Genomic DNA, 19,405 nt, shown 5'->3' with positions numbered 1-19,405 from the left:
AGCTCCAGCTCCAGTTCCCTAATGTAGTTTCTGAGGAGCTGGAGATGGCTGCACTTCCCACAGGTGAAATCAGCAGGGACACTGACGGCATCCCTCACCTCAAACATTCTGCAGGAGGAACATTGCACTGCCTTCCCTGCCATCCCCTCTAGATAAAACAAGAAAAAGAAAGAAAAGGTTAGAGGAGGTGGAAGGGTGGGGGACAACTCAAGTGTATTGCCTAGGGTTTAGGAACTGCCCAACTTAAATACAATTAAAAATAAAACACTTAACCAGCAACCACTGTGCCCCGCACGAGAACAGCAATCAGCTGTTATGAGCCTGCGCAAACAATTTAAATATTTGCTACTTACCCAGCAATCACTTTGTCCTCACTCCGACCGGATTCAGCAGGAAACTCCCAACAGTAAGTTTTTTTTAAATTAACTCCCCTTCTCAGCAAGCACTCACTCCACAACCACTGCGCCCCGCACGAGAACACCTCAGGGAAAAGAAAAACTACTTACCAGTCACCAGCCAATCACTTACCTGCTGGCTATGACATCACGTTTCAACTTCTTTCCACTTCTACCTGTCCTCGAGTCTCCCTCTTGATCTTTACTCGGCTGGGATCCTTCCAGTGATTGTTTTTTTTAATAAATTTAGTGTACCCAATTAATTTTTTTCCAATAAAGGAGCAATTTAGTGTCTTCAATCCACCTACCCTGCACATCTTTGGGTTGTGGGGGCGAAACCCATGCAAACACGGGGAGAATGTGCAAACTCCAGACGGGCAGTGAACGAGAGTCGGGATCGAACCGGGACCTCAGCGCCGTGAGGCAGCAGGGCTAACCCACTGCGCCACCGTGCTGCCCCTTGATTGTTTTTTTAGGGAATATACAATGAATGGTCAAACCCTCAAGAGTACTGACAGTGAGAGAGATCTAGGTGTACAGGTCCACAGGTCACTGAAAGTAGCAACACAAGTGGAGAAGATCATCAAGAAGGCATACGGCGTGCTTGCCTTCATTAGCCGGGGCATTGAGTATAAGAATTGGCAAGTCATGTTGCAGCTGTAAAGAACCTTAGTTCGGCCACACTTGGAGTATAGTGTTCAATTCTGGTTGCCACATTACCAGAAGGATGTGGAGGCTCTGGAGAGGGTGCAGAAGAGATTTACCAGGATGTTCCCTGGTATGGAGGGCATGAGCTATGAGGAGCGGTTGAATGAACTCAATTTGTTCTCACTGGAACGTCGGAGGTTGAGGGGCGACTTGACAGAGATTTACAAAATTATGAGGGGCAGAGTGGGTAGTCAGTGGTTTTCCCCCAGGGTAGAGGGGTCGATTACTAGGAGGCATAGGTTTAAGGTGCGAGGGGCAAGGTTTAGAGGAGATGGAGTGGAAGACACAAGTAACATGCCAGCGACTGATAGAAATGAGGCTATGACAGGTGAGGACCTTGAGAGGATTGTTATCACTAAGGAGGTAGTGATGGACAAGCTAATGGGGCTAAAGGTAGACAAGTCTCTTGGCCCTGATGGAATGCATCCCAGAGTGCTAAGAGAGATGGCTAGGGAAATTGCAGATGCACTAGTGATAATTTACCGAAATTCACTAGACTCTGGGGTGGTTCCGGTGGATTGGAAATTAGCAAACGTGACACCACTGTTAAAAAAAGGAGGTAGGCAGAAAGCGGGAAATTAGAGGCCAGTGAGCTTAACTTCGGTAGTAGGGAAGATGCTGGAATCTATCATCAAGGAAGAAATAGCGAGGCATCTGGATAGAAATTGTCCCATTGGGCAGACACAGCATGGGTTCATAAAGGGAAGGTCATGCCTAACTAATTAAGTGACATTTTTGAGGACATTACCAGTGCGGTAGATAACGGGGAGCCAATAGAACATAGAACGATACAGCGCAGTTCAGGCCCTTCGGCCCACGATGTTGCACCGACATGGGAAGTCAAAAACTAAAGGCCATCTAACCTACACTATGCCATTATCATCCATATGCTTATCCAATAAACTTTTAAATGCCCTCAATGTTGGCGAGTTCACTACTGTTGCAGGTAGAGCATTCCACGGCCTCACCACTCTTTGCGTAAAAAACCTACCTCTGGCAAGGTTTAGAGGAGATGGAGTGGAAGACACAAGTAACATGCATTGTTACTTGGGCACACGCAGCATGGGTTCATAAAGGGCAGGTCGTGCCTAACTAATTTAGTGGAATTTTTTGAGGACATTACCAGTGCAGTAGATAACGGGGAGCCAATGGATATGGTATATCTGGATTTCCAGAAAGCCTTTGACAAGGTGCCACACAAAAGGTTGCTGCATAAGATAAAGATGCATGGCATTAAGAGTAAAGTAGTAGCATGGATAGAGGATTGGTTAATTAATAGAAAGCAAAGAGTGGGGATTAATGGGTGTTTCTCTGGTTGGCAATCAGTAGCTAGTGGTGTCCCTCAGGGATCCGTGTTGGGCCCACAATTGTTCACAATTTACATAGATGCTTTGGAGTTGGGGACCGAGGGCAATGTGTCCAAGTTTGCAGATGACACTAAGATGAGTGGTAAAGCGAAAAGTGCAGAGGATACTGGAAGTCTGCAGAGGGATTTGGATAGGTTAAGTGAATGGGCTAGGGTCTGGCAGATGGAATACAATGTTGACAAATGTGAGGTTATCCATTTTGGTAGGAATAACAGCAAACAGGATTATTATTTAAACGATAAAATATTAAAGCATGCCGCTGTGCAGCGAGACTTGGGTGTGCTAGTGCATGAGTCACAGAAGGTTGGTTTACAGGTGCAACAGGTGATTAAGAAGGCAAATGGAATTTTGTCCTTCATTGCTAGAGGGATGGAGTTTAAGACTAGGGAGGTTATGTTGCAATTGTATAAGGTGTTAGTGAGGCCACACCTGGAGTATTGTGTTCAGTTTTGGTCTCCTTACTTGAGAAAGGACGTACTGGCACTGGAGGGTGTGCAGAGGAGATTCACTAGGTTAATCCCAGAGCTGAAGGGATTGGATTATGAGGAGAGGTTGAGTAGACTGGGACTGTACTCGTTAGAATTTAGAAGGAAGAGGGGGGATCTTATAGAAACATTTAAAATTATGAAGGGAATAGATAGGATAGATGTGTGCAGATTGTTTCCACTGGCAGGCGAAAGCAGGGGGCATAGCCTCAAAATAAGGGAAGTAGATTTAGGACTGAGTTTAGGAGGAACTTCTTCACCCAAAGGGTTGTGAATCTATGGAATTCCTTGCCCAGTGAAGCAGTTGAGGCTCCTTAATTACATGTTTTTAAGGTAAAGATTAATAGTTTTTTGAAGAATAAAGGGATTAAGGGTTATGGTGTTCGGGCCGGAAAGTGGAGCTGAGTCCACAAAAGATCAGCCATGATCTCATTGAATGGCGGAGCAGGCTCGAGGGGCCGGATGGCCTACTCCTGCTCCTAGTTCTTATGTTCTTATGTTCTTATGTACGAGGTAAGTTTTGTACACAGATGGTAGTAGGTGCCTGGAACCCGCTGCCGGAGGGGTGGGGGAAGCAGGGACATAGATAAGCTGTAGAGCTGGGCTGAGAGGTGGCAAATGGAGTTTAATGCAGAAAAGTGTGAGGTGATTCATTTTGGAAGGAATAACAGAAAGGCAGAGTACTGGGCTAATGGTAAGATTCTTGGTAGTGTGGACGAGCAGAGAGATCTCGGTGTCCATGTCCATGGATCCCTGAAAGCTGCCACCCAGGTTGAGAGGGTTGTTAAAAAGTGTGTTAGCTTTTATTGGTAGAGGAATTGAGTTTCGGAGCCATGAGGTCATGTTGCAGTTGTACAAAACTCTGGTGCGGCCGCATTTGGAGTATTGCGTGCAGTTCTGGTCGCCACATTATAGGAAGGATGTGGAAGCATTGGAAAGGACCAGAGGAGATTTACAAGGATATTGCCTGGTATGGAGGGAAGATCATATGAGGAAAGGCTGAAGGACAGGAGACTGTTTTCATTAGAAAGAAGAAGGTTAAGAGGTGGCTTAATTGAGGCATAGAAGATGACCAGAGGGTTAGATAGGGTGGACTTAGAGAGCCTTTTTCCCCGGATGGTGATGTCCAGCACAAGGGGACATAGCTTTAAATTGAGGGGAGATAGATATAGGACAGATGTAAGAGGTAGGTTCTTTACTCAGAGAGTAATAAGGGCATGGAATGCCATGCCTGCAACAGTAGTGGACTCGCCAACACTAAACGCATTCAAGTGGTCATTGGATAGGCATATGGACGATAAGGGAATAGTGTAGAGGGACTTTAGAGGGGTTTCACTGGACGGCGCAACATCGAGGGCCGAAGGGCCTGTACTGCGCTGTAATGTTCTATGATAGTGAGGGTCGGTATGAAGATAGTGAAGGTCAGAGTTCAGTGTGGAGTTAGTGAGGGTCAGTGTGGATTTAGTGAGGGTCAGTGTGGAGTTAGTGAGGGTCAGTGTGGAGTTAGTGAGGGTCAGTGTGGAGTTAGTGAGGGTCAGTGGTCAGTGTAGAGTTAGTGAGAGTCAGTGTGGAGTTAGTGAGGGTCAGTGTGGAGTTAGTGAGGGTCAGTGTAGTGTTAGTGAGGGTCAGTGCGGAGTTGCTGAGGGTCAGTGGTCAGTGTGGAGTTAGTGAGGGTCAGTGTGGAGTTAGCGAGGGTCAGTGTGGAGTTAGTGAGGGTCAGTGTGGAGATAGTGAGGGTCAGTGAAGGTCAGTGTGGAGTTAGTGTTGAATAAGTGAGGGTCAGTGTGGAGTTAGTGAGGGTCAGTGAGAGTCAGTGTGGAGTTAGTGTGAAGTTAGTGTGAAGTTAGTGAGGGTCAGTGTGGAGTTAGTGAGGGTCAGTGTGGAGTTAGTGAGGGTCAGTGTGGAGTTAGTGAGGGTCAGTGTGGAGTTAGTGAGGGTCAGTGTGGAGTTAGTGAGGGTCAGTGTGGAGTTAGTGAGGGTCAGTGTGGAGTTAGTGAGGGTCAGTAGTCAGTATGGAGTTAGTGAGGGTCAGTGTGGAGTCAGTGAGGGTCAGTGTGGAGTTAGTGTGGGTCAGTGTGGAGTTAGTGAGGGTCAGTGTGGAGTTAGTGAGGGTCAGTGTGGAGTTAGTGAGGGTCAGTGTGGAGTTAGTGAGGGTCAGTGTGGAGTTAGTGAGGGTCAGTGTGGAGTTAGTGAGGGTCAGTGTGGAGTTAGTGAGGGTCAGCGTGGAGTTAGTGAGGGTCAGTGTGGAGTTAGTGAGGGTCAGTGTGGAGTTAGTAAGGGTCAGTGTGGAGTTAGTGAGGGTCAGTGTGGAGTTAGTGAGGGTCAGTGTGAAGTTAGTGAGGGTCAGTGTGGAGTTAGTGAGGGTCAGTGTGGAGTTAGTGAGGGTCAGTGTGGAGTTAGTGAGGGTCAGTAGTCAGTATGGAGTTAGTGAGGGTCAGTGTGGAGTTAGTGAGGGTCAGTGTGGAGTTAGTGAGGGTCAGTGTGGAGTTAGTGAGGGTCAGTGTGAAGTTAGTGAGGGTCAGTGTGGAGTTAGTGAGGGTCAGTGTGGAGTTAGTGAGGGTCAGTCTGGAGTTAGTGTGGGTCAGTGTGGAGTTAGTGTGGAGTTAGTGAGGGTCAGTGTGGAGTTAGTGAGGGTCAGTGTGGAGTTAGTAAGGGTCAGTGTGGAGTTAGTGTGGGTGAGTGTGGAGTTAGTGAGGGTCAGTGTGGAGTTAGTGAGGGTCAGTGTGGAGTTAGTGAGGGTCAGTGTGGAGTTAGTGAGGGTCAGTGTGGAGTTAGTGAGGGTCAGTGTGGAGTTAGTGAGGGTCAGTGTGGAGTTAGTGAGGGTCAGTGTGGAGTTAGTGAGGGTCAGTGTGAAGTTAGTGAGGGTCAGTGTTGAGTTAGTGTGGGTCAGTGTGGAGCTAGTGAGCGTCAGTGTGGAGTTAGTGAGGGTCAGTGGTCAGTGTAGAGTTAGTGAGGGTCAGTGTGGAGTTAGTGAGGGTCAGTGTGGAGTTAGTGAGGGTCAGTGTAGTGTTAGTGAGGGTCAGTGCGGAATTGCTGAGGGTCAGTGTGGAGATAGTGAGGGTCAGTGTGGAGTTAGCGAGGGTCAGTGTGGAGTTAGTAAGGGTCAGTGTGGAGATAGTGAGGGTCAGTGAGAGTCAGTGTGGAGTTAGTGTGAAGTTAGTGTGAAGTTAGTGAGGGTCAGTGTGGAGTTAGTGTGGAGTTAGTGAGGGTCAGTGTGGAGTTAGTGAGGGTCAGTGAGAGTCAGTGTGGAGTTAGTGTGAAGTTAGTGAGGGTCAGTGTGGAGTTAGTGAGGGTCAGTGTGGAGTTAGTGAGGGTCAGTGTGGAGTTAGTGAGGGTCAGTGTGGAGTTAGTGAGGGTCAGTGTGGAGTTAGTGAGGGTCAGTGTGGAGTTAGTGAGGGTCAGTGTGGCGTTAGTGAGGGTCAGTGTGGAGTTAGTGTGGGTCAGTGTGGAGTTAGTGTGGGTCAGTGTGGAGTTAGTGAGGGTCAGTGTGGAGTTAGTGAGGGTCAGTGTGGAGTTAGTGAGGGTCAGTGTGAAGTTAGTGAGGGTCAGTGTGGAGTTAGTGAGGGTCAGTGTGGAGTTAGTGAGGGTCAGTGTGGAGTTAGTGAGGGTCAGTAGTCAGTATGGAGTTAGTGAGGGTCAGTGTGGAGTCAGTGAGGGTCAGTGTGGAGTTAGTGTGGGTCAGTGTGGAGTTAGTGAGGGTCAGTGTGGAGTTAGTGAGGGTCAGTCTGGAGTTAGTGTGGGTCAGTGTGGAGTTAGTGTGGGTCAGTGTGGAGTTAGTGAGGGTCAGTGTGGAATTAGTGAGGGTCAGTGTGGAGTTAGTGAGGGTCAGTGTGGAGTTAGTGAGGGTCAGTGTGGAGTTAGTGAGGTTCAGTGTGGAGTTAGTGAGGGTCAGTGTGGAGTTAGTGAGGGTCAGTGTGGAGTTAGTGAGGGTCAGTGTGAAGTTAGTGAGGGTCAGTGTTGAGTTAGTGTGGGTCAGTGTGGAGCTCGTGAGCGTCAGTGTGGAGTTAGTGAGGGTCAGTGTGAAGTTAGTGAGGGTCAGTGGGGAGTTAGTGAGGGTCAGTGTGGAGTTAGTGAGGGTCAGTGTGGAGTTAGTGAGGGTCAGTGTGGAGTTAGTGAGGGTCAGTGTGGAGTTAGTGAGGGTCAGTGTGGAGTTAGTGAGGGTCAGTGTGGAGTTAGTGAGGGTCAGTGTGGAGTTAGTGAGGGTCAGTGTGGAGTTAGTGAGGGTCAGTGTGGAGTTAGTGAGGGTCAGTGGTCAATGTGGAGTTAGTGATGGTCAGTGTGTAGTTAGTGAGGGTCAGTAGTCAGTATGGAGTTAGTGAGGGTCAGTGTGGAGTTAGTGAGGGTCAGTGTGGAGTTAGTGAGGGTCAGTGTGGAGATAGTGAGGGTCAGTTTGGAGTTAGTGAAGGTCAGTGTGGAGTTAGTGAGGGTCAGTGTGGAGTTAGTGAGGGTCAGTGTGGAGTTAGTGAGGGTCAGTAGTCAGTATGGAGTTAGTGAGGGTCAGTGTGGAGTTAGTGAGGGTCAGTGTGGAGTTAGTGAGCGTCAGTGTGGAGTTCGTGAGGGTCAGTGTGAAGTTAGTGAGGGTCAGTGTGGAGTTAGTGAGGGTCAGTGTGGAGTTAGTGAGGGTCAGTGTGGAGTTAGTGAGGGTCAGTGTGGAGTTAGTGAGGGTCAGTGTGGAGTTAGTGAGGGTCAGTGTGGAGTTAGTGAGGGTCAGTAGTCAGTATGGAGTTAGTGAGGGTCAGTGTGGAGTTAGTGAGGGTCAGTATGGAGTTAGTGAGGGTCAGTGTGGAGTTAGTGAGGGTCAGTGTGGAGTTAGTGAGGGTCAGTGTGGAGTTAGTGAGGGTCAGTGTGGAGTTAGTGAGGGTCAGTGTGGAGTTAGTGAGGGTCAGTGTGGAGTTAGTGATGGTCAGTGTGTAGTTAGTGAGGGTCAGTAGTCAGTATGGAGTTAGTGAGGGTCAGTGTGGAGTTAGTGAGGGTCAGCGTGGAGTTAGTGAGGGTCAGTGTGGAGTTAGTGAGGGTCAGTGTGGAGTTAGTGAGGGTCAGTGTGGAGTTAGTGAGGGTCAGTGTGGAGTTAGTGATGGTCAGTGTGTAGTTAGTGAGGGTCAGTAGTCAGTATGGAGTTAGTGAGGGTCAGTGTGGAGTTAGTGAGGGTCAGCGTGGAGTTAGTGAGGGTCAGTGTGGAGTTAGTGAGGGTCAATAGTCAGTGTGGAGTTAGTGAGGGTCAGTGTGGAGTTAGTGAGGGTCAGTGTGGAGTTAGTGAGGGTCAGTGTGGAGTTAGTGAGGGTCAGTGGTCAGTGTGGAGTTAGTGAGGGTCAGTGTGGAGTTAGTGAGGTCAGTGTGAAGTTAGTGAGGGTCAGTGTGGAGTTAGTGAGGGTCAGTGTGGAGTTAGTGAGGGTCATTGGTCACTGTGGAGTTAGTGAGGGTCAGTGTGGAGTTAGTGAGTGTCAGTGTTTCAGTGTGGAGTTAGTGAGGGTCAGTGTTCAGTGTGGAGTTAGTGAGGGTCAGTGTGGAGTTAGTGAGGGTCAGTGGTCAATGTGGAGTTAGTGAGGTTCAGTGTGGAGTTAGTGAGGGTCAGTGGTCAGTGTGGAGTTAGTGAGTGTCAGTGTGGAGTTAGTGAGGGTCAGTGTGGAGTTAGTGAGGGTTAGTGTGGAGTCAGTGTGGAGTTAGTGTGGAGTTAGTGAGGGTCAGTGTGGAGTTAGTGAGGGTCAGTGTGGAGTCAGTGAGGGTCAGTGTGGAGTTAGTGAGGGTCAGTGGTCAGTGTGGAGTTAGTGAGGGTCAGTGTGGAGTTAGTGAGGGTCAGTCTGGAGTTAGTGTGGGTCAGTGTGGAGTTAGTGTGGGTCAGTGTGGAGTTAGTGAGGGTCAGTGTGGAATTAGTGAGGGTCAGTGTGGAGTTAGTGAGGGTCAGTGTGGAGTTAGTGAGGGTCAGTGTGGAGTTAGTGAGGTTCAGTGTGGAGTTAGTGAGGGTCAGTGTGGAGTTAGTGAGGGTCAGTGTGGAGTTAGTGAGGGTCAGTGTGAAGTTAGTGAGGGTCAGTGTTGAGTTAGTGTGGGTCAGTGTGGAGCTAGTGAGCGTCAGTGTGGAGTTAGTGAGGGTCAGTGTGAAGTTAGTGAGGGTCAGTGGGGAGTTAGTGAGGGTCAGTGTGGAGTTAGTGAGGGTCAGTGTGGAGTTAGTGAGGGTCAGTGTGGAGTTAGTGAGGGTCAGTGTGGAGTTAGTGAGGGTCAGTGTGGAGTTAGTGAGGGTCAGTGTGGAGTTAGTGAGGGTCAGTGTGGAGTTAGTGAGGGTCAGTGTGGAGTTAGTGAGGGTCAGTGGTCAATGTGGAGTTAGTGATGGTCAGTGTGTAGTTAGTGAGGGTCAGTAGTCAGTATGGAGTTAGTGAGGGTCAGTGTGGAGTTAGTGAGGGTCAGTGTGGAGTTAGTGAGGGTCAGTGTGGAGATAGTGAGGGTCAGTTTGGAGTTAGTGAAGGTCAGTGTGGAGTTAGTGAGGGTCAGTGTGGAGTTAGTGAGGGTCAGTGTGGAGTTAGTGAGGGTCAGTAGTCAGTATGGAGTTAGTGAGGGTCAGTGTGGAGTTAGTGAGGGTCAGTGTGGAGTTAGTGAGCGTCAGTGTGGAGTTCGTGAGGGTCAGTGTGAAGTTAGTGAGGGTCAGTGTGGAGTTAGTGAGGGTCAGTGTGGAGTTAGTGAGCGTCAGTGTGGAGTTAGTGAGGGTCAGTGTGGAGTTAGTGAGGGTCAGTGTGGAGTTAGTGAGGGTCAGTGTGGAGTTAGTGAGGGTCAGTGTGGAGTTAGTGAGGGTCAGTGTGGAGTTAGTGAGGGTCAGTGTGGAGTTAGTGAGGGTCAGTAGTCAGTATGGAGTTAGTGAGGGTCAGTGTGGAGTTAGTGAGGGTCAGTGTGGAGTTAGTGAGGGTCAGTGTGGAGTTAGTGAGGGTCAGTGTGGAGTTAGTGAGGGTCAGTGTGGAGTTAGTGAGGGTCAGTGTGGAGTTAGTGAGGGTCAGTGTGGAGTTAGTGAGGGTCAGTGTGGAGTTAGTGATGGTCAGTGTGTAGTTAGTGAGGGTCAGTAGTCAGTATGGAGTTAGTGAGGGTCAGTGTGGAGTTAGTGAGGGTCAGCGTGGAGTTAGTGAGGGTCAGTGTGGAGTTAGTGAGGGTCAGTGTGGAGTTAGTGAGGGTCAGTGTGGAGTTAGTGAGGGTCAGTGTGGAGTTAGTGATGGTCAGTGTGTAGTTAGTGAGGGTCAGTAGTCAGTATGGAGTTAGTGAGGGTCAGTGTGGAGTTAGTGAGGGTCAGCGTGGAGTTAGTGAGGGTCAGTGTGGAGTTAGTGAGGGTCAATAGTCAGTGTGGAGTTAGTGAGGGTCAGTGTGGAGTTAGTGAGGGTCAGTGTGGAGTTAGTGAGGGTCAGTGTGGAGTTAGTGAGGGTCAGTGGTCAGTGTGGAGTTAGTGAGGGTCAGTGTGGAGTTAGTGAGGTCAGTGTGAAGTTAGTGAGGGTCAGTGTGGAGTTAGTGAGGGTCAGTGTGGAGTTAGTGAGGGTCATTGGTCACTGTGGAGTTAGTGAGGGTCAGTGTGGAGTTAGTGAGTGTCAGTGTTTCAGTGTGGAGTTAGTGAGGGTCAGTGTTCAGTGTGGAGTTAGTGAGGGTCAGTGTGGAGTTAGTGAGGGTCAGTGGTCAATGTGGAGTTAGTGAGGTTCAGTGTGGAGTTAGTGAGGGTCAGTGGTCAGTGTGGAGTTAGTGAGTGTCAGTGTGGAGTTAGTGAGGGTCAGTGTGGAGTTAGTGAGGGTTAGTGTGGAGTCAGTGTGGAGTTAGTGTGGAGTTAGTGAGGGTCAGTGTGGAGTTAGTGAGGGTCAGTGTGGAGTCAGTGAGGGTCAGTGTGGAGTTAGTGAGGGTCAGTGGTCAGTGTGGAGTTAGTGAGGGTCAGTGTGGAGCTAGTGAGTGTCAGTGTGGAGTTAGTGAGGGTCAGTGTGGAGTTAGTGAGGGTCAGTGTGGAGTTAGTGAGGGTCAGTGTTGAGTTAGTGAGGGTCAGTGTGGAGTTAGTGAGGGTCAGTGTGGAGTTAGTGAGGGTCAGTGTGGAGTTTGTGAGGGTCAGTGTGGAGTTAGTGAGGGTCAGTGTGGAGTTAGTGAGGGTCAGTGCGGAGTTGCTGAGGGTCAGTGTGGAGTTAGTGAGGGTCAGTGTGGAGTTAGTGAGGGTCAGTGTGGAGTCAGTGAGGGTCAGTGTGGAGTTAGTGAGGGTCAGTGTGGAGTCAGTGAGGGTCAGTCTGGAGTTAGTGAGGGTCAGTGTGGAGTTAGTGAGGGTCAGTGTGGAGTTAGTGAGGGTCAGTGTGGAGTTAGTGAGGGTCAGTGTGGAGTTAGTGAGGGTCAGTGTGGAGTTAGTGAGGGTCAGTGTGGAGTTAGTGAGGGTCAGTGTGCAGTTAGTGAGGGTCAGTGGTCAGTGCGGAGTTTGTGAGAGTTCAGAGAACAGTGTGGAATTAATGTGGGGTCAGTTTTCAGTTTGGCATTAATGGGTTTCTGTTTTCGATTTTCAAAATAACTTAATTTTTTTGAATATTTAGATTTTTGTTTATTTCCATCTGTTCATTTGTCACCATATTTTTTAGTCTGTTTACCTGATTAACTTTTGCCAGTTCTGTTCTCCTACCCATGTGTAAGGATTTTTCTTTGGAACTGGTATATCTACTTCCAATCTTAATCATGGTGTTATGATCACTATTTCTCAGATAGTATTTTTACTGAGATTACTATTAAGAACATAAGAACATCAGTACATAAGAACTAGGAGCAGGAGTAGGCCATCTGGCCCCTCGAGCCTGCTCCGCCATTCAATTAGATCATGGCTGATCTTTTGTGGACTCAGCTCCACTTTCCGGCCCGAACACCATAACCCTTAATCCCTTTATTCTTCAAAAAACTATCTATCTTTACCTTAAAAACATGTAATGAAGGAGCCTCAACTGCTTCACTGGGCAAGGAATTCCATAGATTCACAACCCTTTGGGTGAAGAAGTTCCTCCTAAACTCAGTTCTAAATCTACTTCCCCTTATTTTGAGGCTATGCCCCCTAGTTCTGCTGTCACCCGCCAGTGGAAACAACCTGCCCGCATCTATCCTATCTATTCCCTTCATAATTTTAAATGTTTCTATAAGATCCCCCCTCATCCTTCTAAATTCCAACGAGTACAGTCCCAGTCTACTCAACCTCTCCTCATAATCCAATCCCTTCAGCTCTGGGATTAACCTAGTGAATCTCCTCTGCACACCCTCCAGTGCCAGTACGTCCTTTCTCAAGTAAGGAGACCAAAACTGAACACAATACTCAAGGTGCGGCCGCACTAACACCTTATACAATTGCAACATAACTTCCCTAGTCTTAAACTCCATCCCTCTAGCAATGAAGGACAAAATTCCATTTGCCTTCTTAATCACCTGTTGCACTTGTAAACCAACCTTCTGTGACTCATGCACTAGCACACCCAAGTCTCTCTGAACAGCGGCATGCTTTAATATTTTATCGTTTAAATAATAATCCCGTTTGCTGTTATTCCTACCAAAATGGATAACCTCACATTTGTCAACATTGTATTCCATCTGCCAGACCCGAGCCCATTCACTTAACCTATCCAAATCCCTCTGCAGAATTCCAGTATCCTCTGCACTTTTCGCTTTACCACTCATCTTAGTGTCATCTGCAAACTTGGACACATTGCCCTTGGTCCCCAACTCCAAATCATCAATGTAAATTGTGAACAATTGTGGGCCCAACACGGATCCCTGAGGGACACCACTAGCTACTGATTGCCAACCAGAGAAACACCCATTTATCCCAACTCTTTGCTTTCTATTAATTAACCAATCCTCTATCCATGCTACTACTTTACCCTTAATGCCATGCATCTTTATCTTATGCAGCAACCTTTTGTGTGGCACCTTGTCAAAGGCTTTCTGGAAATCCAGGTATACCACATCCATCGGCTCCCCGTTATCTACTGCACTGGTAATGTCCTCAAAAAATTCCACTAAATTAGTTAGGCATGACCTGCCTTTAACGAACCCATGCTGCGTCTGCCCAATGGGACAATTTCTATCCAGATGCCTCGCAATTTCTTCCTTGATGATAGATTCCAGCATCTTCCCTATTACCGAAGTTAAACTCACTGGCCTATAATTTCCTGCTTTCTGCCTACCTCCTTTTTTAAACAGTGGCGTCACGTTTGCTAATTTCCAATCCACCGGGACCACCCCAGAGTCTAGTGAATTTCGGTAAATTATCACTAGTGCATCTGCAATTTCGCTAGCCATCTCTTTTAGCACTCTGGGATGCATTCCATCAGGGCCAGGAGACTTGTCTACCTTTAGCCCCATTAGCTTGCCCATCACTCCCTCCTTAGTGATAACAATCCTCTCAAGGTCCTCACCTGTCATAGCCTCATTTCTATCAGTCGCTGGCATGTTATTTGTGTCTTCCACTGTGAAGACCGACCCAAAAAACCTGTTCAGTTCCTCAGCCATTTCCTCATTTCCCATTATTAAAACTCCCTTCTCATCCTCTAAAGGACCAATATTTACCTTAGCCACTCTTTTTTGTCTTATATATTTGTAAAAACTTTTACTGTCTGTTTTTATATTCTGAGCAAGTTTACTCTCATACTCTATCTTACTCTTCTTTATAGCTTTTTTAGTAGCTTTCTGTTGCCCCCTAAAGATTTCCCAGTCCTCTAATCTCCCAGCAATCTTTGCCACTTTATATGCTTTTTCCTTCAATTTGATACTCTCCCTTATTTCCTTAGATATCCACGGTCGATTTTCCCTCTTTCTTCCGTCCTTCCTTTTTGTTGGTATAAACCTTTGCTGAGCACTGTGAAAAATCGCTTGGAAGGTTCTCCACTGTTCCTCAACTGTTCCACCATAAAGTCTTAGCTCCCAGTCTACCTTAGCTAGTTCTTCTCTCATCCCCTTGTAATCTCCTTTGTTTAAACACAAAACACTAGTATTTGATTTTACTTTCTCACCCTCCATCTGTATTTTAAATTCCCCCATATTGTGATCGCTCCTTCCGAGAGGATCCCTAACTATGAGATCATGAATCAATCCTGTCTCATTACACAGGACAAGATCTAGGACCGCTTGTTCCCTCGTAGGTTCCATTACATACTGTTCTAGGAAACTATTGCGGATACATTCTATAAACTCCTCCTCACGGTTGCCTTGACCGATCTGGTTAAACCAATCGACATGTAGATTAAAATCCCCCATGATAACTGCTGTACCATTTCTACATGCATCAGTTATTTCTTTGTTTATTGCCTGCCCCACCATATCGTTACTATTTGGTGGCCGATAGACTACTCCTATCAGTGACTTTTTCGCCTTACTATTCCTGATTTCCACCCAAATGGACTCAACCTTATCCTCCATAGCACCGATGTCATCCCTTACTATTGCCCGGATGTCATCCTTAAATAACAGAGCAACACCACCTCCCTTACCATCCACTCTGTCCTTCCGAATAGTTTGATACCCTCGGATATTTAACTCCCAGTCGTGACCATCCTTTAACCATGTTTCAGTAATGGCCACTAAATCATAGTCATTTACGATGATTTGTGCCACCAACTCATTTACTTTATTCCGAATACTACGAGCATTCAGGTAAAGTACACTTATGTTGGTTTTTTTCCCTCTGTTTTGAATCTTAACATCTCCAGTTTTATTCCTTTTGTTATTACTGGGCCTATTCACTGTGTTCCCCTCAGTCACTGTACCTTGTACTGTCGCCCTTATGGATTTCTGACTATGTTTTCTCTGCCTTGCACTTTTCCCCTTACTTCCTTTTGTTTCTGTCCCTGTTTTACTACCTTCCAACTTCCAGCATTGGTTCCCATCCCCCTGCCACTAATTCTGCATTATTGCTCAATACTAGTTCTCAGATAATAAATCTAAAATAGCTGTGTTTATTGTTGGTTCCACAATATATTGATGATGATTGAGAAAGTGTGTGATGGTGCTTTGTGTTGGGGGTTAGTTACTGACCCTTTTCCCCATTTGTTTCCAGCTATGGATAAGCCACTTGCCGTGCAGGTTGTTAACATGACTCCCACCGAGGCCGTACTTGACTGGATTGCACCTCAGGCTATCGTGGAGAACTATGTTATTGTCTTAACTCACAATGAAGGTTGTATTCTGGATTTCAGATTGTACTTCACTATGTGTACTCTTATTCGATCCTCTGTTTATATGAACTCTCCCTGAAATTTCCCTGCATTCTCTGTGTTTTGAGTGTATACTCTGTGTGCTCTCTGTATTCCCATCCTGTGTTTTCATTGTGTTATCATTGTATTTTCAGTGCACACTGTTGTGAACTCTCTAGAACATAGAACATTAGAGCGCAGTACAGGCCCTTCGGCCCACGATGTTGCGCCGACCTGTGAAACCCCTCTAAAGCCCACCTACACTATTCCCTTATCATCCATATGTTTATCCAATGACCATTTAAATGCCCTTAATGTTGTTGAGTCTACTACTGTTGCAGACAGGACATTCTATGCCCTTACTACTCTCTGAGTAAAGAACCTACTTCTGATATCTGTCCTGTATCTATCTCCCCTCAATTCAAAGCTATGTCCCCTCATGCTAGATTTCACCGTCCGGGGAAAAAGGCTCTCAATGTCCACCCTATCTAATCCTCTGGTCATCTTGTATGCCTCAATTATGTCACCTCTTAACCTTCTTCTCTCTAACGAAAACATCCTCAAGTCCCTTAGCCTTCCCTCATAATATCTTCCCTCCATACCAGACAACATCCTAGTTAATCTCCTCTGCACTGTTGCTCGTTCTGGTGAGTGTGCTTTACACTCAATTGGCTCTGTTTTATTCCTTAGCTCTAGAGTCGCCAGGTATCCTTATGATACCACCACGAGGTTCAAGTTCAAATCAATGACTCCATACACCAGTTAGTAAGGTTCAATCAAACACATTTATTATTACACGGTAAATCGATACTCATGCAACTAATACTAGCGGACTAAACTATTCCTACCACTATGGGCCAATACTTATCTTCGATAAGGGAACCCACTGGATCAGGGAACAATGGCCTCTTGTTCTGTCCTGAGACTGTAGGCTTCCCAGTAGGTACGGGCTAAGGGGTCAGGAGTGTCTATTCTCGTAGCGTGCGATGGGTGGACACTTACTTGTCGGTGTAGTTGTTGGCCAGGCCTCTCCTTCTCACGTTCAAGTTCTTAGAGAGCTGCTGCAAAGGTGTTCTGCTGGGAGGGCCGGCTAAGAGAGCGAGCTGGACTTGGGACCTGACTTTTATAGGTCCCAGGGGCTTTGCGCCCATCTGGGCGGACCCTATACCTGCTTGCAATCGATTGGACCTCATACCAATCGATTGGTTTGAATTCCCCAATACTGGGGCTGTTTCCCGATCGCTGGGCGGTTCTTGGGACTGTTTGTATCTTATTGTCCGGGACTCCTGCTGGCGCCGAAGAGTCTGGCTTGACCTTTGTTATTCTCGATTGTGTCCACTGTGCCCGGGAATCACCGGGAATCGCTCAATTAATATGCGTAACTGTTAGTTTCAGTGCTGTCTGGTTTCTTTGCAGACAGAATACACAGGGAGATTCTGCAGCCTGTCTGTTTTCCTTACATTGTCCTGTTTTCCCTGCATGCATTTCAATTCTCCATTTTGTGTCGGGCAGTGGCCAACTTTGGTGGCTACTCTCCCTCCTTGTGATCCTAACGCGAAGCGTGAAGGATCACTCAACGATGTGGTTTCCATCCCCTGACCTCAGCGAGTTCCATGGCTTCTGCACTTTCCTCAACTATGCAGAAGAATTTTACCTTACATTCTCTATCTGGCGCTATGTCATAGGGGGACATGCACTACACAACAACAAACTGGAACCTCTAACTATCTGAAATAAACTACACTCACTAAAAACATACAAGCATATAAACTTCCTAACAGTATAAATAATAGTAACCTTCACATTTCGCCTTCTCTGACTCAGCAGTCGACCTCAGAGTTAAACATCTTTACACAAAAAACACATACCTTTAGTGACAAATGACACGGAAAATTCTTTATTGTATTTCGAGGGGTTCGGGGGACTGGTGGAATCCGAAGATAGGGGATCTCATCCTACATACCATCGAGGTACGAGAGCGGTAGGCTCTCCTTCGCCATTTCCTCATCCGAAGGGTCTGCACTATGATGCAGATTACTGCTATCGCCAAAAGTGATTCCACTACGTATGACAAGGAGTACCAAGCCATAAATTTGGTACACCAGGTCGAGTTACTGCTGCTTGTTACTGGGCTTTGAGTGGTCTGAGGAAGTGAAACATTAACGGCCGGTGGAGTGGGGGTAAGGGGGTTCGCGTCCGCGCGGAACCACATGGATTCGATAATCCATGATACAAAAATGAAAAAAATCTTCTTCATCTTTTTTCTTCTCTTCTCTTCCGGTGTCTTCTCTGGATCTTCTGGGATTCTGTGGGATCAAGGACAGTTTCTGTTACTATCTTGTTTAACATCTTGGATCTTACCATCTGTCTGTCCTGTACTGCCAAATACCCTTGATGAATGGTCACTCCCTGTGACTCCATCATTTTTATTTTTTTTAAACCGAATTTTAGGACCAGACGTATACTTAAATACTGTACCACTGTGAGCCGCCTCGCAGGCTTTGCAATTTACCATCCCAATGCTCCTGGATGTAAATAGCATGTGGAATTGGCAACCAAAGGGCTACCTAAAATAAAACAAACAAAACCAAACTTTTAGAACCAAGACTTTCAAAATGAGTTGCGTATGGACCGCGACGGGTAAGATTTGGGTGGAATCCCCGGGTAGGGCGTGCTGTGCTGTACCCGAGCTTAGCTGACCAGAGGGGGGTCCTCAGACAGGGCGGGACCTCAATGCCGTTACTCCACTGCCTGAGCGACCTGAAACGAACAGGCAAGAATATAGTCATCATGGGGGTTGCCTCTTCCATCCTTCAAACAGAAGAGCAGTTACGAAACTGGAGCTAGCAAGCTCTGAGGTTTTGGCCGATATACCTGTTGGCTGGACTTCAGATATTTCAGCTGATAAGGCGTCTGGAAAATTCTTCTAGGTTTCTGCGGACAAACTTGGTGTCTGGCTTCAGAGCTGCTGTTCATGAAAAAAACAAACAAACAAAAGCAAACAAACATGGTGTGCTGCGTCAAGCATGACGTGATGTGTGTGGTTGGACTCTGTTCCATATTCCTTTAACTGGTTACATAGAACAGTACAGCACAGAACAGGCCCATCGGCCCTCAATGTTGTGCCGAGCAATGATCACCCTACTCAAACACACGTATCCACCCTGTACCCATATACCCGTAACCCAACAACGCGCACCCCCCCCCCCCCCCCCCCCCCGCCCCCTTAACCTTACTTTTTACACTACGGGCAATTTAACATGGCCAATCCACCTAACCCGCACATCTTTTGACTGTGGGAGGAAACCGGAGCACCCGGAGGAAACCCACGCACACACGGGGAGGATGTGCAGACTCCACACAGACAGTGACCCAGCCGGGAATCGAACCTGGGACCCTGGAGCTGTGAAGCATTTATGCTAACCACCATGCTACCGTGCTGCCCTAACAGTGCTGAGGGAACGCCACACTGTGGGAGGGTCAGTACTGAGGGAGCTCCGCACTGTGGGAGGGTCAGTGCTGAGAGAGCTCCGCACTGTGGGAGGGTCAGTGCTGAGGGAGCTCCGCACTGTGGGAGGGTCAGTGCTGAGGGAGCGCCGCACTGTGGGAGGGTCAGTGCTGAGGGAGTGCCGCACTGTGGAAGGGTCAGTGCTGAGGGAACGCCGCACTGTGGGAGGGTCAGTGCTGAGGGAGCGCCACACTGTGGGACGGTCAGTGCTGAGGGAGGGTCAGTGCTGAGGGAGGGTCAGTGCTGAGCGAGTGACGCACTGTGGGAGGGTCAGTGCTGAGGGAGCACCGCACTGTGGAAGGGTCAGTGCTGAGGGAGCTCCGCACTGTGGGAGGGTCAGTGCTGAGGGAGCGCCGCACTGTGGGAGGGTCAGTGCTGAGGGAGCGCCGCACTGTCGGAGGGTCAGTGCTGAGGGAGCGCCGCACTGTCGGAGGGTCAGTGCGGAGGGAGCGCCGCACTGTGGGAGGGTCAGTGCTGAGGGAGCGCCCCACTGTGAGAGGGTCAGTGCTGAGGGAGCGCCACACTGTGGGAGGGTCAGCGCTGAGGGAGCGCCCCACTGTGGGAGGGTCAGTGCTGAGGGAGCTCCGCACTGTGGGAGGGTCAGTGCTGAGTGAGCGCCGCACTGTGGGAGAGTCAGTGCAGAGGGAGCGCCGCACTGTCGGAGGGTCAGTGCTGAGGGAGCGCCGCACTGTGGGAGGGTCGGTGCTGAGGGAGGGTCAGTGCTGAGGGAGGGTCAGTGCTGAGGGAGCGCCAGTGCTGAGGGAGGGTCAGTGCTGAGGGAGCGCCG

At 48.1% G+C, this 19,405-nt stretch overlaps 1 protein-coding gene across 1 annotated transcript in view; it reads left to right on the top strand.

Moving 5' to 3' along the window:
- Positions 1 to 19,405, top strand: part of tnr (tenascin R (restrictin, janusin)) — a 390,478-nt gene that overhangs the window by 276,283 nt on the left and 94,790 nt on the right. Inside the window, 1 exon segment of the mRNA XM_038795191.1 lies at positions 14,975 to 15,094. Within this exon segment, the coding sequence (XP_038651119.1) occupies positions 14,975 to 15,094 (120 nt within the window).

Source organism: Scyliorhinus canicula, chromosome 4 (assembly GCF_902713615.1).
Source record: "Scyliorhinus canicula chromosome 4, sScyCan1.1, whole genome shotgun sequence".
Classification (NCBI taxonomy): Eukaryota; Metazoa; Chordata; class Chondrichthyes; order Carcharhiniformes; family Scyliorhinidae; genus Scyliorhinus; species Scyliorhinus canicula.
The sequence above is the reverse complement of the archived record's forward strand: the minus strand, read 5'-3'. Positions and strand labels throughout refer to the sequence as shown.